The sequence below is a fragment of the Thunnus thynnus genome, chromosome 12, assembly GCF_963924715.1.
Source record: "Thunnus thynnus chromosome 12, fThuThy2.1, whole genome shotgun sequence".
Lineage (NCBI taxonomy): Eukaryota > Metazoa > Chordata > Actinopteri > Scombriformes > Scombridae > Thunnus > Thunnus thynnus.
Genome location: NC_089528.1, coordinates 5,322,781 through 5,347,343, shown reverse-complemented (window position 1 = coordinate 5,347,343; position 24,563 = coordinate 5,322,781). Strand labels below are relative to the sequence as shown.

Genomic DNA, 24,563 nt, shown 5'->3' with positions numbered 1-24,563 from the left:
TTGTTAGTAAGTCATAGGGTATTTGTAAGATGTGTTTTGTTTGTTTGTTAAGTTTTGACAGGAAATTAGCTCCATAAACATCTGCCTCATTCATTTCTAATGTGGCATAAAACACACACACTCACACATACATCAGTAAAGAGAAAAAACCTTGATCAAATCAATATTTGCTGTGACCAAGCTGTTCCTTTCAAATAGTGCCAGTTCTCCTCAGTACACCTGCACACAGTTTTTCAAGATACTTAGCAGGAAGGTTGTTCCAAGTGTTCTGGAGAATTTGCCACAGTTCTTCTGTGGATTTAAGCTGTCTCATTTCTTTTGTCTCTTCATGTAATCCCAGACTGACTCCATGATGTTGAGATCAGGGCTCTGTGGGGGCCAAGCCATCTGTTGCAGGACTCCTTGTTCCTCTTGTCACTGAAAATAGTTCTTTATGTCTCTGGCTGTATGTTTGGGGTCATTGTCATGCTGCAGAATGAATTTGGAACCATTCAGACACCTCTCTGATGGTATTGTGTTATGGATATGAATCTAAACATCTAAAGTGCCTAAAACTTTTACACAGTACTGTATATATAATATGTATGTATGTCTGTATGTATGCATATATTGTAAATAGATCTGTCCTTCCTCTGTTTCCTAGGTTACCGAAACAAGGACGGGCCCTCTCGGCTGCAGTAACTACGACAGCTTGGATTCAGTTAGCTCGGTGTTAGTGCACAGCCCGGAAAATAAGATCCACCTAAAGGGTAAGCTTGGATAACACACACACACACACACACACACACACACACACGCATACATTCTCTTATATACATCCATCTTCAATTCATGCACACACACACATAGTCACAGCCCTGAAGATAAGGTCCACTGAAGAGATGGGATTTTTCCTACACACACACTTGAACCAACACTTGAACACACACACTGCCACCAACCATCCACCAACCTGCCAAGCTCCTCACCTCCAGTGTGTAGTAGTTGGCCGGGATGACCCTTTACTTTACACTGCAGTAGTTTATATGTCTGTTCTGCTTGACTGGCTCTCGGTCTCACGGGGAATGTGTTATCTTACCGGGCTGTAGATGGACCGTATCTGGCCGCACTGACCCCAACCTAACCCTTTCAACTACACCTGGAACACTCAGGGCCAGATTTACTGAGGTTTCTGCGCATGTTTTTCAGGTGCAGATGTGACACATTCTGCCTCAAACATGTGGTATTTATCAACCAGATGCACCAGGCTGGAGCCACAAAATTTTATAAACAAAATATCTGATTATTTTAACACAAACACATGGTGGACAGGCAGTTTTGGTTTGCTCATGGATCGTAGATCTGAACCTGAACATTAGTGAACTTTAAAGTCACTGCAGGCTGCAACTAAATATTTCTTTCTTTTGTTAAGTCTTGTAACTGAGCGTTTGGCTCCATTTTTCTCAATATAATAAGCATTATATTGCCACTGTTCTTTCCGCCAACACACTCATCACAGTCTATTATGCTCACATGTTCCTTATGAAGACACTGTGCTTCATAGTTAACCTCATAATAATCACCTTGTTCCAATTTTTTAGTCTACACAAACAAGAAACAAAAAACTTTGAAAAAAAGATTCTGAGTGTATTGTATCACTTTAAATGTTAACAATTCAGTGGTATAGATGGCGTCTATTGCCACTACTTGTTGTGATTTATTCTTATTGAAGCTCAAATGAGATTCAACTCTCTCCTAGATTTTGGGCACATAAGCACATACTTTAACAGAAGAGGCTTGTAGGCAGAGTGCCTAATGGACAAAAAGATTAAAAGAGCATAAAGAAAAGAAGGGAATATCAAAATACCATTATCCTCCCTGTCCACCCGGCCTTGCCCTTTCTTTTAAGAGCTGTCATATAAGGAATAATCACTAGTGCTGATCTGTAACCTCATCTAAAAAAGTGACAAAGGGGGCTGAACTTTCTAGTCATTTAAATTTGTCCTTGAGACTGTACCTATTCCCAAGCGTAAGGTATCACACATTTCACCAAGCCACTGCTTCACAGTGGGCACTTCAGATTTCTCCAAAACTGAAGTATAATTTGCTTTTCTATAACCAAAGGCAATTGTATTGTTGGAATGCAGTCAGTGTGGTCTGCACTTCAGAAATGATGATTATTATCAGCATGGAATCCGACTGCAGTGTAGCATCAACAATTTCAAAGCATAGCTTGTTTTCAGATTCGTAATTTCTGTGTAAAACCTTGTATTGGACTAGACATTGTGAGGCATTTATATAAATTGCATGAATGTATTTTAGACTGTTGTTTCATATATATCATATCTTCAGGTATTAATAAATCCAGAACATACTCATATTTTGGTTGTACGGCCCACAACAACTCATGGCTCTCATCAACCTTGTTTTCAGCAGCAGCACTTAGTGAAAAAGTTCTTATAAACCCAATGTGCGCTACTTGCCCAGCAGCAGACAAAAGTTAGCCACTAGCTGTTGAACATAGTGGAGCATGTAGCCACTAAAGGGACAGATATTCGTAGGAGATATTTATTTGAGTTGTAGGAGACCAAAAAAAGAGCCAAAAGGAGAGTGAATATTAGACTTGCATTTGAATGCTAATGTAGATCCATGTCTGATTGACATGCCAATGCTTTGCTAACATGTTCAGTGTATCAACTATATAAGGTTATGTCATTGTTACAGCATTCTTACAGCTCGTTTTGCTGCTCCCAGGTGGCTGAAGAAGTCAATTAATAAAGTTTGTAAAAAAATATATCCTTAGTTGTAAATTCATAAACTCAGCTAATCAGTTTATTCAGGACAGTGAGTATGGTTTGATTTTATTCACAACACAAACACAAGCAAACAACTGTTATCAGATTCTAATTCCTATGTCATTTCTCATTTGTACATGAAAATACTTGACATTTCCTTTTGTCCAGGACATTACCATTCACTTTAAAGCTGTGAAAAGAGAACAAAAAAGTAGAGCTGTTGCAGTTATGGCATTACCGCAGAGTCAAGCTGGTCGCCGCTTCACCACTAAGCGAGTAGTGATCAAGTGATGGGGCTTTAGTTATTCTCTCATGCTTAACATAAAGAATGACGAGTCAACGAGACAATGAGAGTGAAAATGAGTCCAAAGCATCTTCTACTGCAGAAATGGAACATGTCAAGCTGCCAAATACCACTGTCCCAGATGATAAGGAGCTGAAAAAGACAAACAGGCAGTCGTATTAATGCTAACTGCTGGAGAAATTAATTTTTGACCGCTTCCAAGAGCCTGGCAGGAGAGTGTGTGAGTATGTAACTATAATGTGATGTAGTTACATTAGTTATATTCAAAAAGTATTTTTCCAAAAACAGTTGTTGGAAAAGAGGGGGGTTCGGGGGGGTTCGTCTTATAATCAGGGTCGCCTTATATTCAGGCCAATAGGATATTTAGGAACCAATTATTTTATAACATCTGAGGTTTAAATGATTTTTTATGGCAGTTACCGCAATGGTTTGAATGCATTGGCTAATTTGTGTGGTAAGGAAAGAATCAATACAGCAGCAGCTCTACAGACAAGCACAAATTCAGGCATCTTTCATGTTAAATAACTAGTTGGAGATTCCAGTTTGCTCATGTAGAGCCCTGTCGCTTTTATTAATAAGCTGATTAAGAAAATGGGTTTTAAAGGCCTGTAATGTTTCAGAAGAGTTAAGAACAATCAATGTTGTTATTTTAGTTCTAGAATGAACTTAGACATCTCATTTGTCAGGTCCAGTGCTATGGAAGTTGTGTACATGTGGGTATATTAAGACATTAGTTGTAACTTAACTGCATTTTTCCTGTATTGGCTGGAAACTATTGGATTTCTTACATGCACTACACAAATCCCATATATATTCCTTAGAGATAAAGTGCTGTCAATGGTGGAAAGAGCTCCCCTTTTTCCAGATAATAGTGATTATTAGATGTGGTGTCAGGAGGGAAAGAGCTCCCAGCTGCAGACCTAATTTCCCTTTCTATTTACTAATGTAATGTATGATGTTTTTGTTGTATGTTGATTTTATTAATGGAACTGGAGAAAGTCCAACCACAGAAATTTCCAAGGGCACACTCTTCCTCTAACTCCAACCAATTAGCCTGATGGGTTCCATTTAACTACAATTTCAGAACTCTAAAGCTGGCAGACCAGTTGAGAGAAATTGGGTCTTGCAAGTTGTTTCTAGTCTTTGCAGTTCTAAATGAAGTCTGTATTTAGGTGTCTAGTCTCTAAAGAACAATTATGATAGAAACTCATGGATGCGGGTGAAACATGTATTTGTGGAGGAGGATGTTTTAAAATATGGTGTCATTAACTCTTCCTAATAATGCCATGGGAAGTGTTTTCCTGGATCGAATGTTGGCCTCCTGGCAGGAAGTACTTTTCAGTAATTCCTACATTTGAACCTCTCCATTGTAACAGGATGAAACACTTTAACTACACAGTCTCTCTTTGTTTTAGCCTCTGCACCGCTGATAAAGCATAAAAGAAAAAAAAATTGTATTATGTTTATAGGACATAAAAATGTTACATCATGTAGTAGTGATAGAGTAGAAACTCTAAAGCTATGTGCTGTACATTCTCTAGGCAAGATAAAAAAATCTCTTTGTATTTTCTATTCCCTGAGTACTCCAACACACCACTGTTCTTACTCTTTCTGATCTCTAACTCTGATTGCCTGTGTTGTTGTGTACTGTACCTTAGAGGCTTTTTCTGGGTGTTTGTGTGTGTGCATATGTGCTTCTGTGAGATGAAGACCACTGCTTTGCCGACAGTGGCTACCCCTCTCTCATCATTAATGGTTGACAAAAACAGCCTGACTTTAGCCATGAGTTAGAGTGATGCTTTGAAGTGGAGTTACAATCATTATTATTTTCATTGAATGTTTTTGCAAGTCTTTTTGCCTTTGAAATTAAACCTCTTCGGTTATTAGTTGTGCAGCTCCATTGTGTATACTAATGTGTGTGTGGGTGGTGTCCTTGAGTATGAGTGTGGCATCAACACATCAAGAGTCCAGGAACATTATCAGATCTATCCAAAAATCAATGCATAAATTGGGTTATGTTAGGTTTTAGTTAATAATCTCCACTCACGAAGCCAAAGGTAGCGATCCCACTCTCACCACAGTGCGCCATGTGAGCAACTACAACAACCCATTGGTTTTACAAAATAATTTCTTTCTTCAGAGTAACTCTGGTTTATCAGAACTTCATATACAATATCATATTTTTTGGGGGGGATGTTGGCCGTCATCCCTTTTGGTAACATTGTACTCACTGATGAGTTTGTGAGCTTCGGGAATGTGGCAACAGTGCTTAAAAGCAATTTGACAGAACCCCTCCTGAGTTACAGAAAGTTATTTGGAAGAAAAAAAATGAGGCAAACAGTGAAGTCATTACACAGACAGTACTTTGTGAAGATCCATCATAGTTTACAGACTGACTTCTTGGTTCTACTTTGACCTAAGGTACTTGCTGTAGTTGAAACTGACATTTCGGGTGAATGTTGCGTTTTACCTCCAAATAATGTGGTTTAGAAAATGAAATGCCCATCCAACACCCTAACCTCCACACCTACCTTACTACATAAATGTCATACCACTTCTTGCATTGGCACTGAAGGTTAGCATTACACATGCATCTTGAGTTGCAGAATTGCAATATACATATAATTCATAGGAATACTAGGCCGATAAAAGCCTGCCTACAGATATCAAGCTGAAACAGTAAGCGTTGTTCCACTTGTGGCTAGAAAGAACAAAACCCACTTTGTAAGTTCACCACACCTTGGCCTTCCTCCTGTACTGGCAGGCGAACAACTGCCACTTTAGTCCTCCTCTGACACTTAGAAGGTCTTTCAGGGGTTCCAGCGCACTGAACTGGTGCCAGAAAACAGAGGCAGACAGTTTATTTGTAGCCATGAATCTATCCTCAAAGGACATTTGCAACAACCGCTGTTATTTAGATAACTTGGCTATAACCTTGTCCATCATTCACTCCCTGTTCTTAACCTCTTTTTCCATATTTTTCTTTAGTCTTTAGAATTTTCAAGACACTAGTCTTCTCCTGCAAACACTAGCTTTAAGGTAACATAGTCCTTGTACCTCCTATTGACTTATTATGATCGGAATGCCCTCAGTTCATGGTAGCTGTCACACCAAATCACAGTGTCACTTGAGTACTAAACCTCTGCATGTTGAGTAAAGGCGCCATAAAAAAAATCAAAAAAATTCAAAAAACTGTTCAGATCTTGACCATGACCATCGCACAAGCCACTGAATACAAAAGGCTATCCCTGGAAATGAAACCCTCTCCACCTTCACAAACTCATAAAATGAAATAAATACAATGTGTGTAGCACACACAGTCATAGTATTAGTCTTGAGCAATAACCAGCAAACTAAAACACCCCTCTTCCATTCTTTTCCCATCTATCCAAGATCCTGGTGACAGAAATAAACTGTAAGTGTCTAACATACATTATGTCCCCGGAACATAATAGGCTTGCCTGATGTATCATGGAGTCAGACTCTCTCAGTGCATTACCCTGAAAGGATTTTATAATGAAAGCAATAAAATGAATCTGCAAGCCCCACATTTTTAGTCAGAAATGACACCATTGCCTGCTGATAGCTGCATGGTGGCCTTCTCAGTGGGACTCCAGGAAAACCTCTAACAAATTCTCCTCCAAAGCACCCCGAACATGGCTTTAGAACTCTGATGGAATTTCATCAATTGCGGGAACAGTGCCTAGGGGCACACGCTGTATGACACTTTTGAGTTCCTGCATGGTGAGAGGTCTGTCAAGTGCCTCCCTCTGCTCAGTCCCAGGTCTGGGCAGTCACTGAAACAAATTCTCAGCACCCCACCTGTCATTTCAGCCGATCATATAATGCTGCATAGAAAATTCTTTGCCAATTCCTAATCTGTACCTTTTTTGATGACATCACAGCCCTAAATGGCCATTTAAAGAGAGGGAGAGATATAGAGAGGCTGAGGGAGATGAGAGGGAGAGTCCAGGTGCCAGATGAAACTTCATCCTTTGAAAAAGTAGTTGTGGCTATGGAGGCATTTTGCCCTTTTAACTGAAACGCCTATAGAATCTAACTTCCTCAACACAAAACAGGCCTCATCTATTGCCACCTTACTGCCCTGAATTTCGCATACATCCACCATGTTGTTGAATCTTTGTGACAGAACACAAAACTATCACAAGAGAGCACAAGACAACCCAGGAACCCAGCTGAGGAAAATGTGCATCTCATTCTTTGCGACAAGTCTGCAGAAAATTCAAGTGACAGATGGAAACGTCACAAGTAAGAATGAAAAAGACAGGCAGGCATAAAGAAAGGCATAAAGAGAGGCAGTGCGAGGGTGCATGATACAGCAGCATCTGCGCCAGACCATGTACTGTACTGTATATTAAAGCTGGGTCACTGCCAAAGCCTGGGGCGCTGAGAGCGAGAACACAGTCCAAGGGTACCAATACCATCTCGTCTACAGCCAAGAGTGCATTCCAATGTAGTGGACAAGGCACTCACCAAAGCAGAGACTTAAAGAGAACACACTTGGACATCAAAACACATACACTGGGACAGACAGCGATAAAAGAGGGGTGGTGATCATAGGGGAGGCTTAAGAGCTTCAAATTGCCCAAAATGAAAAGTTTGGTCTCTGCTGGAGATTGAGAGATAGAAGAGATAGAAACAGAGGGAACCATGTGTCTGCTATTTCTGGTCTACTGGGGGGATCTAAATTTGTGGCTGGATCGAAGCAAACCCTCATGGGTAATGACCCTAAAAGTTTTCCTGAAATACTTGGTGGGAGCTGGGAAAAGATGACTTAAAAATAGGGGAGAAAAGAAGACAGATGAAACGGAGTTATGCCAATTTTTTTCAGTCATAATCTTTAAAATTATTTCTTTTTTTGGGGTGGGTTCATCAGAAGGCAAGTTCAGCTCAGTTACTCAGTCCACTTGACTTTTTCTGTATGGAATTAAACTTGGTAGCACTTGCAGTATGTAGGAGTGATGATTGATTGATTCATTGAGTGACTAAATGATTGTCTTAATACTCCCTCCAAAAAGAAGTATGTAATTAATAAAATGACTCTAATGTTAGATGAATTATTATCTAACTTTGACTGGGCAATAAATCAAAATGGAATACAAAGGAAGGTACCGATTTGGAAGCATAATAATGAGTGAAAAGAAGCTGATTCAGAAACTTTTTTGTGTTACCCTTCTTAATCATCATGCCCTCCTAACTACAGCATTTCTTGTGATATTCAGAATAGACTCTTGTTTGAGAGGTTTATGAGCCTTAGCTTAAAGATGTCCTGTGGAGTTTTCATTTAAACAAACAAAAGTTATGTTTACATTCACTGTTTCTCACCAATACACATTTTGTATATGCTTGAGGTCTAACAAAGTGAATTTCATAAAATATTTGTAAAGACAATTCTTCAAATATTTAAAATCCTGCATTGTTTACATCGTACTAGCTTGCACTCTTCTTCTTCACTGCCTCTGTTGGTGCATGGAAGCATTGTTTGGCATGTTACTGCCACCAAATGTCGATGAGCAGAATACCGTGAAACCAACAGAGTGGTTAAAAATTCCACAGGGTACCTTTAATTTTGCTGACCATTGTGTGATTATATGTCAAAATAATAGTAATTTTATCGATATGGCACTTTTTAAGCATAAGCACAAAATGCTTTCCAGATTAAAAACTATTTACGGAGTTTAAAAAATCAGAAACCCATGTAAGCAACCCGTTATGACATACAAGAAATAGGAACATTAGAGCAAATATATCAAGCAGCACTCAGCTCATACATAAAACAGGTGAAAGTGTTGGTGCAAATCAAAAGAAATAAGTTCATATAAAGCAAATAGAATTCCAGAAAAGAACAAGCCTTGAATATAAAACAGTGCAAGTGCAAAATATATAGTGCATATAAAAATACTAAAATGATGACACAAGATAAAAGCACAACTAAAATTACAATGACAATAGAATTAAATAAAACACCATAAAACATAACAATATAAAAAGGAAATATAAAAGTGATGAGATAATGTAAAGGGAAAACATTAAGTGTAAGCCATTTTGTAAAAGTGAGTTTTGAGGAGGCATTCAGAAGCTGCAGTGGGGTCTCCCAATCTCACACTGAGGGGAAAGCTGTTCCAAGGGACCATCACCGAAAATGTACAGTCACCCTTGGTTTTCAGTGTGATCGGTGTAACAGTTTTTGATCAGCAGATCTTAGAGGCCTGTCCGGGCTGTAAGGGGTTAAAAGTTACTTAATGTAATCTGGAGCCAAATTATGAATAGCCTTGTAGGTAATTAATAAAATTTTAAAATTTATTTTAAAATTCATGTAAATTTCAACTCTCAGATGGGGCTGTGAGATATGAAGATATCGTGTGACGAGAGAAAAACTATCTATCATTTCATATTATGCTCTATCATTTATATCATTGTGTCACAAATCACACTCTTTACAGCAATATTTTGCGTCATTTGGAGTCTGTCCATCTTTTGCACAGATTACATATGTAAATTACTTGGTAACACTTTCTATGAAGCCCATGTCTATAATGCATTATAAACATACTTATAATGCATTATAATCTGTTTATAGCACTGTATAATTATAGTTATAAGCACTCATAAACATTCATAATGCTTTATAACAATAATCATAACACATAATAATCATAACAAATGATGAAGCATTTTATAATGACTTATAAGGTCAAATATAATACTTCATAAATGCTGGTCACTCACTGACATTTTTTTTTTGCAAGGATCATAGTGTATTATAATTCTCATAGTTGTGAGACATTATAATAGTTTTATAATGAATTATAATCACAGTTATAATGCATTATAATGTGATTATAAGTTACTCTAAGTGATCATTGGGTGCACAGATGGCTACGCTAACCAGTCAGCCAAAGAATGAAACTGTTGTCCAAGGGCCCGCATGTCTACTCATTGTGGTCATGGCCCTAACCCTCTCTAGAGGACACGGACTTGCACCGTGACACTATACAACAACAACACACAAAACATTGTAAAATTAATTCATATGTTTAACAGACATTATGAAATTGAGTACTTCAATCTGACACAACTTCAATAGAATAATGTTAAAACAGGAAAGTGTATCACGCATGACCAATTTACCCTAGTGGCTAAACGTGATATTGCACCTAAAAATCTCCTACAACCCAAAAAACATTTTCTTCGTATACCACCATTACATTAAAAGAATCATCGGTAAAACTGATGACAGGACACCATGCACTATGCAGAGAGACACAAGTGCCATCATGAAGTCCAGTATCCAGTCTTATAATACATCCATGGTTTTTCACCACCAACGTGCTCATGCTAATGCTAGCACAAGATACAAACAAAACTGGGACCCTTTCATCAAAACATTGCTCCACAGTGCCGCTAGTGGTCAGACACTCCACATGGTACCTTGAATATACGTTTTACAAATAATAATTTACTGAACTAATTATAATCCAACTACAATACAACAACTACACAAAACCTAAGTTTTTAAGCGACACTCCCTGACATTGTTTTCAAGTAGACCTCCTGATTCCACTGTAAACATAATATTTTAAATTCATCTGGAAAAATAAATGTCAGGGTATAAATACATGGGCAGAGGAAAATGTAACTGAATTAATTAAAAACGACATGGTGGCAAGTGAGAAAATAAGGCTGGCAAGGCTCTAAGTTTTTGTAAATTTCATATATACAGAACACTTTCACCCAGTGATGTGCACACTTGATTGCGTGTTTGGTGAAAAGGCTTTCTTTTTTTGCTTCCATTCAAATATTCAAGGATATGACTCCTTTTCAGCTAATCTCCCTTTCAGAGCTTATGTGTATCTGACAATTCAGAAAGAGTCATACTGAAGGCCTCTTTCAAGCTAAATAAGCCTGCCATATTATTCCCACCTCAGTGACATTCATCAAGGCTTAATTGCATCTTTAAGGCCTTGTGTGGCTTTAAATGTTATGAAATGCCAAACGGGGGATAATAGTCATCTTAGACATATTATGTGACATATTGAAATGTGCATTTTCATTCATTTTGGATAAGCAGGTGTGAATTGCATGATGAACAAGATGGGCACTTTGCTGAATACTAATATACTGCTGCAATTATGACATGTGTGTCAAAGGTGAAAAGCAGCAAGGTGAGAGGAAGAGGAGACGCTGATGAGTGCTCACCCTGCCTGACAGCCATGCTGAATAAATTGTGCCCATTTTCCTTCTCCCCTTTTATTATGTTCTGTATAAAAATTCAATTAAGTTTTTAGGATACACAGAACAGAATTTCTCTCTTTTACAATTTCTGACTGCACAATTACTCCCATAACAACTGGGGCTACTGTATTGTTCCCATATAATCAGGCAGGTGAAAGGTTGAAACTCACTTTGGAGGACACAACCAAAGCCAATCCACAAGTGAGTCGCAAAATCTTTCACTCTCATGTGAAGTTGTTTATCATTATACCACAGTATTATAAACTAGAGGGGAAAGTCAGTGTAAATCTTGTACTAGTTTAAATTGTGTAAAGAGGTATTCTATCATCATGGAGGGAGTATTGGTGGAAGATAATAGTGTTTAGAGTCCAATGCGAATTAAGTTACACTGCAATAAACAGTTGGTGGTTCTGATATTTTACATCTAAGGACCAAATCCTCAAACAAATAACATGATATTCAGATGTGTTTTTCCATGAGCTGATGGGTGACTATGTATTCAGGCCTTACTGTACAGACAGCCACATAGAACAGACAACGCTGATTATGCAGTTACAGATGTTAAGTCAAGTAAAGTGTTCATCCAGTCAGAAGCTACGTATTGTTTTCAAACTTGTGACATATAAAACAGAACGTGTTACTTTAGACTTAAACCATTCTTTCAGGTAAATTACCTTACACAATTTTCACTACACAACCATCACATGTAAGGGAACAGCATCACCAATGAACACTGTGCTGGACAGCTTACATACTGTATGTAGCTGCAAGACAGAGTCAAACTGAACCCACTAACCACCAATGGTCAAAAAGCAACCATACTGGGAGACTCATCTGGACATAATCTGGTGCACATGTACAGTAAATAATGACAGTTACATATATATGGACAAAACAATATTACTAATTTCTTTCTTCTGACAGCTACTGTAACAAAGCTTCATTTAGATTTACATAAACGTGTTCTCACTGGTCACAGAAGACGGCTCATCTACAGTGAGGAGGTGTTTTTGTTATAAATGTTTAGTGAAAAGCAGTCGATCACAGTGTCATTGTGCATTACCCACTGCTTCCACCCTTGCTTGTGTTAATGGAACAACAATTTAATCCTTTTTAAGACACCTCAGCTACACCTGAGGTTCAGGGCTTACAACATAAATCATATCAGGCAACACTTAGGATACAGCCATATTTTCTGACATGATTTCAGCCATCAATCTCTTCGTTTATGTTTTAATATAAATTAACCATATTAGATTAGCTTGTAATTTTTAGGCAAAAGTTTAAAAAAAGAAAGGTGTGCAGAGAAAGAAAAACAAAATCAAGGATAGTGCAGATTCAGAGCACCAAAACAGTAGAAAACAGAATGATCTGACTCTTTAATAGCATAACTGCTACCTCTGCTATAGCAAAAAGGAGAAAAGTCCATTCCAACCCAGACCTGTCCACAAGATAATTACCACATCTATTTTCCAAATGTGACAGAGTGATCGTAACTTAAAGGTAGAAAGAACAAAAGAAGTAGAAAGACAGATCAACAAACAGTGAGCTAGCTGGAAGAGAGACAGAGAAAGTGGGATAGTGATTGGTGATGGGAAGAGTGTTATTTAGCTGTCTCCCAAACTGAAGAAACCCCTGCCAGATTTGCAACTGGTACACACACAAACCTCAAAGCACCTGCCAAAGCATGGAAGAGGAAAAATGTGACTAATTACATCTCTTTCCAAACCATTGAAAGTGTAAATACCAAAGAAGAGACATACATATTCATAGCAGGGCACAGCGGGATTGACTTGGCTGTTGAACATCATCCAGAATTGGATTGTGAAGTCAGGAGAGAGGAAGCTTCTGACACAACAAATTGATGATTATTAGATAGACAGACAGACTGGGAGATAGACATGGACCAACAGACAGATTAAGAGAAGCGGCATTAACACCACACAGCAGTCTTATGAACGTCTGCTCTGTGGTTTCCAAGAGATGACGATGCACTTTTAAGATGACACGGCGGCTTTTGATTTTGTTTAATAGGCTGTGCAGTGATGAAACCTTGGCTTCGCAATTAGCACAGTGCTATGTTTTTTAATTTCATTTAAATAATGAAAGCAGTGAAATTGAGACTGTGATGCTACCTTGTAGTTTAAGGACATGAAAAAGGACAGCGTTACCCACAGCTTGAGCAATCATTTGTGATGTCTCTGTGGGAGAGGGGTCCTTTAATTAGTACATCATAAATCATTTATCGAACAAAATAACAAAATCCATTTTAGTATAAAACAGTAACTTTTAACCATTTCTTTAATTATATTGCAAGTTCTAAAAGTGGAGCTCAAATTGCAAGTCAAGAGTTTTATTTGTAGGTTTAATGGCTCTTTCAATAGGTCAGTGCCACCGATAGCTGTGAAATTTTGCAAGTCGACCTTTTTCACGGCAAGAATTTCAACAAATTTTGCAAAGCACAGGTGTCACTAATAACATTAACAATGGCTCTGTTCTATTCAAGTGTCGCAGTCAGCCATGACAGTGTGACAGTAAGCCAGCATTCACAATACCAGGACCATGAAACTGAATGTCTTCTGTGAAAAAGGCCTGTTGCCTGAAGTAGGTTGTTCAACTCAGATATCAGTGAGTCCACTGTATGAATATGTCAAGTGTTGTAACTTACTGTTATACCATTAAGAAGTGTAATGTGTGGATAAATGCATGTTACAGCGCTAAGTTGGTCATGCATGATGAAATAGTGAGCTAGTTACTGTCCTTAAATAAACTGCTGACTGTTTGTTGTGTACTGGGCCTGAGCCAACCGTGGCTAACCAACTGTATGACTGACTGGTACGTACATCGTATTCTGTTTTTATCCACACAATGAATGGCAGCACAGGGATAAAAGCAAGCTACCCCTCCAACATTCCTCCGATCTAACACAAACAGCTGAGCAATGGGGCTGCTAAGTAACTCTATATACCTCAGTTTTTATTGGAAGCCCATTTATCGGAAGGAAAAAACAAGACCTAAATTTGCTATTTTTAAAAACAGTTTGCTACTAGTTGTCTATATTTGCAACAAACAGCCATGGTACCAATTGAACAGAAGCCAGATGTAGCTGTTAGTTGCTACCATTGTATGGTGTGTGCCTGTGTGTGTTTTGGTGGGACAGCTCTGACAAAAAAAAGTAACTTCAGTTCTCACTATTAATTTCTTCCATCTTCTGTCCAGTTTGTCTGGTAGTGTTCATGAATCAGAATCATTACAGCGTGAGGATAAGTGCAGATTTTTCGCTCAAGTTGAAGCATCGAAAAGTAATCGCGATGTCTAAAATTCACACAGCTATCAGTCTAAACACATCTTAAAAACACCTGATATAGCATGACTTTCTATGCTGCATGTCACTTTGGAAGGAAAAAAGTAATCATAAAAGCAAGAAACCTTTCTGTAACAGACATAGCCTACAGAGCAGGAAAAACAATGCAGTGTTTCTGTCTTGCATTTCTTCCTGCAGATTAAATATGCATTGATCATGAAAACAAATCCTGAATCAACATCCATCATCTTCATATTATTGCATTAGGTATGCTTTTAAAGAAAGGAAATGGGGGGAGGGGGAGAAAGTTCAATGGTTTTTCTCCCTGTTGTTGAAAAAAAAGTTCCAGCAATCCTCTAATACTCTGATGATGATTTGGGAGTCTCTATTACACAGCAGGAAGAAGAAATAAAGAAACCTGCAGAAAGGAAACAGCCTGTACATGACAGGTTGGAACAGCAGGTTGTTTATGGTGGCTGCAGACTAGGTGACAGTTGCTACTGATAGCTCCCAAAACTGCTAAAATATGCCCCTGGGCAGACTTCTAAACTTACTCTATATACACATTCAGCACCTGCTGCAAGAGCTGCCAGTGACTATGATACGAGCAGAGCTGCTTCAGAGAAAACAAGCTTTTTTCTTGTCCCTGGGATAATTCCACCACACATATATGTCGTTGAAGTCTCTTCACCGCAGTGCAGAGAGCCATTTGCAACACGGTTAAGTGACTGTTCTTTTGAGGCAAGAGCCCCACACAATAGAGCCAGCCAGCTGACAAGCTGTTGTCTTTGCATGTGGTGTTTCTATTGGCCTCAGGAATGATAAAACATGTGATTAGTGTCAGTATCTTTATGCAATATTCCACAGTGGTACACAGGCTGTACTGCAGAGGAGCATTTCAATAGCGTATATTCTGATGTATATATTGGAGCATGAATTAGGGCTGTCACTTTGGTGTCACAGACTGAATACACGACATAATTGAAAATCATGTTTTATGTTTAAAAATGTAGGTCCATTCGAGAAGTATTCAGTCGCAATTTGTGAAAAGATGCTTTTTAAAACAGGAAGAATCCATCCAACAGCAGTGATTCCAAGCTGCTAAAGCTACAATGATTGTTACTTTTAAGGCAATATAACCCTTGATATGTCAATGTTTATTGTCCTCTGAAAAATGATAGAAGTACAAATGCTATGTTAAGAATGTTATCAGTGTATCAAAAAATTCCTTGATTTTATGTACAAAGGCTAGAGGTGTAATGTCACATATTCAACATTTTTTCTACCATCCTTACTGAAATAACATGTAAAAGCATGTGGCACCAGCTTGTGAACAGACCACATTATTTATGAAAATGAAGAAATAACTCACCATGTGTTTTTGTTTTTTTTGTTTTCTTTTGTTTTTTTTACAGGTTTGCAAGATGTCCTCCCAGAGTTCCTGCGTGGGCGTTTTGTGGAGGCGGCCCTCAGCTATGTGGCGTGCAACTCGGAGGGCGAGTTGCTCTGCCGCAACAACGACTGCTGGTGCCGGTGCTCTCCACGTTTCCCAGAATGCAACTGTCCCTTTGCTGACATCAAGGTCATGGAGGAGAACCTGGAGAAGAGCAAAGACGCCTGGAGCAGCTTCAACCAAGAATTCATGGAATCAGGTATGGGCTGGAATGGTTGATATGGTGCTGATGTTTTGTATGAAGTGGTGGCAGAAGGCTAAAGACGTTTCAACTAACATCCGATGATAACGTGTGGGTAGGTATAACTTTTTGAAAGCCTGCTGCTGATGAGGTTGTAGACATAAAGGTGTTTAGGTTTAATGTCTAGTGTTTCACATAACATCTCATTCTGTCTTATTCAGTATAGTGGAGTGACTATTTAAGGCATGATGCGAAATGTGTGTAGACAACTTCAATTCCCCTTCTGCTTGAAAAGGGCGACTCTGGCTCAGGAGGTAGAACAGGTCGTCCACTAATCAGAAGATGGGTGGTTCGATCTTTGACTCCTCCTGTCCAGTTTGAAACCAGAGGGAGGAAAAGTTTCTCTGTGCTCACCTAAAATCTGAGTTTAAGGCGTGTACATATGAGCATGATTTGTAACAGCACAAATAGTTTGAAAACCAATCATGGTCCAGTATACAACTAACTTGATGTAGAAACTGGCTCTTGTATTAGTTTGCTGTTCTTGGTATTAACACTGGATGGCACAGAAGTAAGAAATTCTCCAATCCGAAATGTAGCGGCTTTAAAAAGGTTCAGGGTGTCTTGTGTGAATGAGCGGTATGGAGCAGCTTGAACCTAGATTAATATACTGAGCAAAACCACTAAGAGGCATTTCATCAAAGAAGAGAAGTTCCTTGATGAATTGGGCTGAGAGTGGCACCTTGCTGAGAGTGTTGATAAAATATTTGGACCAGCAACACAGTGAAATCCAGACACTGTCAGTAATCCAAACAAGAGCAAAGAACCCTGAAGAAATTTAAACTGTCCGTCAGAACAAATGAGCTGATAAATTGTTCTGACACAGTCTAAAACCTCTTAAATACCAGACGACATGAAATCCTCAGATTTGACAGCCTTCACGTTTTTAATGCACATTTAGTTTGCATGGTTATTGAAATTAACTGTAAAGTCTCATAAGATTTTTTTTTTGTGTTTTAACCTTGGAAATAAGCTTTCATTTTTAATGAAGCCCTTTCCATTACCAGTTACACTGAAAAACAAAAAATTCTTTATTCCTTTGAATCAACTCATAAATAAGTTATGGTTTGAGGTGTTGAGGCTTTATCTCCATATCACACGATGCTCAGTTAAAGAAATGCCATTATTATTACATGACAGGGTTTTTGTTTGGGCTCAGTGTTGAGATGGGCTGAAGATGTACTGACTGTGCTACAGTAAATAAGAGAGATTAGCTCTGGGCATCTGGACAGGGACTGTTTCGCATAAGACTGTTCAGTTCCAGTTCCAGATGTAGCAGGTGGGACGGTGATGATTTATAGCTCCAAGCTGGATGGAGTTTATTCTCAGTAACACTCTGTTTACACAGCATGTACCTGTGAAGAGTTGTTTTAGTTATCTTCATAATCACTCATGATGTTTACTGAGTGCAGTCATTGATAATATTAGATAGCCTACGTAAGTTACAGCACAGTTGCTGCTTCTTCATAAAGACACATTATATGAAAACCTGATATATGAGCTTCTAGCTGTATGTTACATGTTTTATGTGACACAGTCTATTCCCAATTAGGGCTAAGGGACATTGTCTTATGAGTCCATCAGCCAGCTGTTTATTGGCTCTCTTTTTATTGGGATGCTTTGTCAAGTAATCTCTAAATGAGCTAGCACCTTAAACCAAATGTCCCTTATTGCAACACATCGCTGACATGCAACCATTTTTGTGTTGTGTACAACTTTTAAGACCATGTAACTATTGCTGAACAATGGCCACAAGTTACAATTATGGTATAGAATAGAGACATAAAATCAGCGAACTGACACAGTTCTGTTACTCAGTTATAAAGCAATGTCTAAAGCTAAAGACATTAGCAAACATTAGCTAACATTAGCTAGTGTGGTCGTACCAGTCCAAGTAAGGCTGCAGCAGCAAAACACTTGAGTGTATTGAACTGAGCAAAAGTACATTTGACTGTTTATGAAGTCAACTTCTTATTTGTAGGAGGAAGCCAGTGTTTTTTTTTTTCTTTTTTCTTTTAAAGGTTACATAATGTCTTTGACGGATTATTCCATAATATCTCCAACTTGGATCTTATTTTCGTAGTGTTAAACTGTTATGAAAACTAAATGGTAATAACATTTTACTTACTACTTTAATAGCTGAGATCTGGGAATGTATTTTGTTTGAGTTAGAATGTTAGCACGTAGCTAGGTGTAGTCGTCTGCATACAGTTTTGCTGTGAAAAGAAGGTTATGAGCAACATTTCAGGTGGGCCCTCTTTGGTTTTGACTTAATCTTACCAAACTGTTGGCTTGTTTACAACCTGGTTGATCTTCTGATGGCTTATGTTTCTTTCCATTTTGGACTTCATCATAGCCATCTTCCAAAATCTCAGAAAGGCCAGATTACCAACAGGGCAACTGCCCCAAGTCTCAAAGTACAATACCATATATTGTATCATGAGAAGACCTGTGTAAAAATCAAGTTTTAACACTGTTATTGTTGTATTTTACCTTATATTGTGTGTTGAGTGGGGAGTCGATTGGGGCACATCAACATATTTTCCCCCAGAGCCCCATAACTGGTTAATCCAATTACTCCAATTGATGGCCAAAACTTTGAGAATAAAACTTGTGTTGTAACCAATGTCATGCTTTAAAGCAAAAGTAAAACCTAAACACTGATTCTCTCATGTTAAAAAAACAACACAACAGTTATCCACCATTTAAGACAATACATTATTGTCTAATATAACCCTTTGTTGTCTAATAATAGAAATATGAGAAGCAATAGTAGCTGTTCAGTAGCAGTGCTATTCGTAGTAATATATACTGGCAGAAGAGGAATAACAAGGATAATTGCTATAATGAAAACCATCATTTAAGAGTAAGGCATCTGAATTAATGAAGAAAAATTGTGGAGGCCTTTTCCTCCTTATATGTAGTTAAGGAAATAAGTATGACTCATCTCTACTGAGATAAGCTCTCATAAAAGCTAATAATTATAGAAAAGTTGAACGGGAATTCAATATTTTCTCAACTTATTCATTCTCTAAGAACACAAGACTTTGCTTTACATTATAAGTTAGCACAACTTGATGTGTTTTCAGCTTAGACTTTAAAAGGTATGCATTATTAGATATAACATCGCAATGTGTGACAAAGCTTATGACTGGGATGAGAAATAAGAAAGTTGAGTCTTAGCATGCTCAGCCACAGTGACGGAGGCCCCATCAGGTGTACAATCTCACTCTTGTTAAATTGATTTCCACCAAGCTGGGCTGCTGTATCAAACTATTCACCGCAGAAAGCGAGACACAGGTGTGTGATGTAATGGCAGCACTGATGCAGAACAATTCAGGCGTCACTTCCTAAATTCACAGGAGACCCCCTCACCTCTTTTTCTTTTTCTTTTTTTTTTCTTTGCTACATCTCTACACACCGCCAGCTTACTTCTTAATGACTTGGAAGGTGTAGGCAGGATTTAATTGGAGTCAGGTTTCTGGCAGCTTTTCTAGAACTTTGTGGGTGCGTTGTGCTTCTCTGCAAAGCTCAGGTGATTGTGTGTGTGCGCGCTGCCATTTATTTGGAAATTGCTTAGTGAGTGACATTACGGCAGTAAACAGCATTTCTGTGCATTCACTTAGCCTCATTTTGACAGCACCTGACTTTGCAAAGCTGCTTTTTTTTTCCCGCTGCATATTAAATCTTTATAAAGATGCACTGACAGTATTGAAAAGAGAGGAGGAAGGACTTGTAATTGCGAGGCTTTCCTTGTTCCGCTGACGTTATGGTTTTTGTCAGGAGCTTAACTTTTTGCTGTTTGTCATAAAAAAAATGAGTCCTTTAGTACTTTTTGAGACTTGTGTGTTTGAGTAATGAGCTAAAAATATCATGGAAGGCTCCACGGTTAGCCGCACGCACACAAGGACAGACACACAGGCATATACTGTACACCCACAGGCATTTATCCAGGGGATCATCAAAGTTTTATCCAATTTTAGGGAACACACACAGTGTACTTACACATTCACACACGTACACACACCTCACACAAGGCAAGTTGAGATAAAAAATGAATGCAGAGAGATGAGAGGAGGGTAATCTACATGGCAAATATTGTTTGACTTTCAGAGCCCCCCCCCCCTCCCTCTCTCTTAGCATCTCTTAGCCCCTCTCTTGCATCTTTTCTCTTTCACTCAGTCTTATACACACACACACGCTTTCACACACAATGGGTTTTGGCTTCTGGGGGTGCCCGGGAAGTTGGGCTGAATCTCGTCTGCTGGGATGGGCTGATAAATTTATTGTGGCGAGGGGAAAACAACTGGGAGGATTGCGTGTGTGAGATTGTTTGCGTGTGTGTGTGTGTGTGTGAGATTGTACATGAGTGTGTCAGAGAGACAGAAGGAGGACAAGAAAGAGACAGAATGGTCTTGTGTGTCTGTGTGCAAGAGGAAAGAGGAAAATAATACCCTCAAACCTCAGCCACTCACCATTCCCCAGCTAAAGATCCAAAGCTGTCTTGATAGCTAGCTTCACACACACACATGTATACACACACATACACATCACAAGAGCTCTCTGCTCTGAGGTTCTTCATTCTTTTTCTTTTTGGATAGATCTCGTGTGCAGTTTTGGAGGCAAGATGTCCCGGGAAGGTGTGAATAAGTTGTGTCTGGAACATCACACCTTTGGAAATTGAAATTGGAAAACACAGCCAGCTTCAAGGCTTAGCACAAGATTGCCTGATACCTGGTTCTATACGGTGTATGTATAAAATTGCAGTGCCACATTCCTAATTCGGAGTGCTGTAATTTCTATCCCCAGCTGTCACAGACTTCAATTTTCTTTGAGTATCTTACATTCACAGAATGCAGCTACGGTACAGAGTCAACATTTTCCTAATGTAGTGATGAGGAGTTTCGGTATACTGCATGTGCTTTAACAGACTGAATATGAATGTACTTCACTTTATGTCTCAACTATTTGAAACAAAGGTACTCTCAACTCAAACACTTACTCTTTTCAAAGAATAAGGCTGGCATTACTTCCTCAGGTGCCCCTGGTGTCAGAAGTAAATTTTTCCCATAGACAACATTATGTAACTCACAGTTGGAGCTCTTCTCCCCGCTTAAATGATCAGCACAAAAGATGAACAACTGCGTTAAAATATCTGGTTCTTTGAGAAAAAGTCAAAGGTATAAGCCTGTGTACATAAAAACTTTGGGGTTGGAGTAAACTACAAGTCCCAAGATGCATTTTGGCAATCTGCAGCGTAAATCAGTTTAGCTTTCATTTCTGGTCCACTTTTGAGTGAATGCAGAAACAATGGCCCCGCGTTTTGTTTAAAACTGTAACAACTAAATGTTTTGAGTTTATTACCACTCTGATACGTGTCTCTGACTGGCTTCTTGTCCATAGCATCAGTGGCCGAGGCTCATGGGTATTGTTGTATTTTGTGCCATCCACCAAAATGATGGACAAAACATGATTTCTCAGAAACGAAGTTGAAATAATTGAAACTGACAATCATGACATAAACCTATAAGATCGTTAGATTATCCTGGTGCTTCCTATGTTTCTATGTTAAGTAAATATGAAATGGGAATACAGAATGGGGAAAAATAGGTCCAGAACCAGCGGCTCCTCCTACATTGCAACTCCATTTTCAACAAATCCCATGAAAAGGCCAAAACCAACAATACGTTAGTTTGTATCTCAGTGAATTTTGACGTCCAATTCCATCAAGTCCTACTGAGGCAAACATTTTTAGAAATTAGTCACAAATGTATAGTTGAAAATTGTTTTTGCATCTGTTGGGGTCTATTTTTCAGCTGTGGATTAGTACACGTGGTGCTCTAGTAAGTATTTTGTTGTATGCATGGATTGACTCAAAATAAGCTACAGTGCCCATTTTTATGATGATGAAGCAACCAAAGTAAGAAATTTTTCAACTTTTACTTTCAAGTAAGTATGTAATAGGTGAGTGACATAGTTAAAAAGAAAACAAAATGATTAATTCACATTTACATTCAGTCAGCAGTATAGAATGGCCCATTACTCTACTAGAAAGGCATCACTATGACTGATCTGCCACATCCAGACCTCATTGCTGAGTCTGTAACATTGGCTTTAGAAGTTAATTAACCAAGCTGAGCCAACACAGGTGACACATCGTTACACTGACTCAAAGGTTGAGGTACCATATTTAAGAGCCAATCTTATAATGGAATTCTCGTAGGGGTTAGAATTACCACATCAATAGAATGTTCCACACAGCAAGCAAACCATAAGGCTGAATCTTTGGTATATTACTTCAGCTGATGTGAGCATTGAGTCCTCGGTCACTAAACATCTTGCAGAGGGTGAGGAAAGGGTGTAACTAACTAATGAGGTCACTCATACATGAAACATAAGACGAAGCTTCTCGGTAATTGAGATTCAATTCCCTGCTCCAAGGGTGGGCAGGAGGCAATGTTAACTCCCCACTGAGAGAAAAACAGAGTGAGGAAAGAGGAAAAATCCCTTTAAAAATTGTGACTTTCATTTTCTGCTATATTCAGTTCATGTTCATCAGAGGTAGGACTGATGCATTAATGTAAAATTTTAACTATCAGAGTGATGTTTGATCAGTCAGGTGTGTTACTGTAAGTCTTACCTGAGATATTTTACTGTCATTGAATTTGAAAAGACAGAATTTTTCAGTTCAGTTCTTTAGATTTGTGTGTTGGGAGTTAGTGAGCACGACTGCCCTATTGCAGACTATTTTACAGTTTTTTAAGATTATAAACAGTCTATTAAGGCAGTCATTTGGTTCTTTTCATGTTCAAATGTATATGAATGAACTTCCAACTTCCAAACTTACGATATTGTCATGCAGATAAAGGATAAGGCTGGCGTATTCAATATTTTCACAAAATACAATTAAAAGACCAAAGCCAACAATGAACTGATCCTCCAGATAATATGCCTACAGAGCTTATTCCTCTGTGCTACTGAGCTGAGCTTGAATTAAAAACACATCAATGAGCCACACTGACTGACTGCAAAAACACAGACTGATGTAGAAATCATTTGGATGGACATTTTAATCCTGGAGTCAATGTTGATTTTGATTATGAATATAAATTATATATGCTAATAGTCATTCCATTGGTGGGAAAGTGAAGTATCCAAAGAACGACTGGATGGATTGTCATAAAATTTGATACATTTGAGGTTGAAATTTCAATTTGCCCTATATTTTGAAAAACTGCATACATTTCCATCAGCCCCTGCAGAACTGTGTGTTTAGTGGTAATTCACATGTTAGCAACTGTTAGCATGCTAACACATAAAACTATGATATCAAACCTGGTAAACATCAGCACTGAGTATGTCAAGACAGCCACTAGAATACCAACCATTACCTTTTTTACATTTACTTTCCAATGACTGGCTTGTAAACACTCTTTCAACCTCACTCAAATCACAATGTGGTTGTCTTTATGGTGAGCAATGCAGCCTCACAGAGCTGCTAGCGTGGCTGTAGACTCTTAGTCTTGTCTTTGTTTAGTAGCACAAGAAAAGCTTTACAGCAGCTGCACGTTGTGTACGTCTATTCATTAAAATACTATAAATGAAACACATTATATATAGACGTGACATGACGTTGTTCATGTCTTTAATTTCACCATTGTGAGAAGCTGCTATACGTGCTGTATCACAATCCTCAGCACCAGTTGCGCAGTGTTAATTGGATGTACATTGCTGGCTGAGCCTCTTTTTAATGCCTGTGTTCAGTGAAGACACAGATTGTTAATGTCACCATTAAACCTGCAAGCCAGACCTAGAGGCAAAGTATGACATTGACTTTAGCAAACAAAGTCCAACGCAGTCACACTGTTTTTGACTCGCATACACAGAGGTCAAATCCAATCTGGCAGAGTGCACATATACTGTAGAGCGCAGATTCTTATGAAGAAACTTTCACAATATAGTTACAAGAAAAAATGACTCTAATTCCACAGATAGAGAGACACCTTTACATTATTCTAAATTATAACATTTGGATATTCCACAGAACACAATGTGTTTCTCTTTTTAATGAAAAAATAGTCCCTACGAAATTCCATTAATCTCCATTGTACTGGGTGGAAAGAGAAATCTCAGAGATGCATTTCTCAATACCAAAACCCTCCTAATAGCTAGATGTCACTAAAGGTAAGTGAGAAAATATGAGAAAACAAGATTTGACATAAAATTGTATA

At 38.5% G+C, this 24,563-nt stretch overlaps 1 protein-coding gene across 3 annotated transcripts in view; it reads left to right on the top strand.

Moving 5' to 3' along the window:
* The window catches only part of brinp2 (bone morphogenetic protein/retinoic acid inducible neural-specific 2), a 245,159-nt gene that overhangs the window by 173,114 nt on the left and 47,482 nt on the right, over positions 1-24,563 (top strand). For all 3 annotated transcript variants that reach the window (XM_067604962.1, XM_067604960.1, XM_067604961.1), the window contains 2 exons: positions 644-749; positions 16,054-16,290. In XM_067604962.1, the coding sequence (XP_067461063.1) occupies positions 644-749; positions 16,054-16,290 (343 nt within the window). The remainder of the gene's footprint in view (positions 1-643; positions 750-16,053; positions 16,291-24,563) is intronic.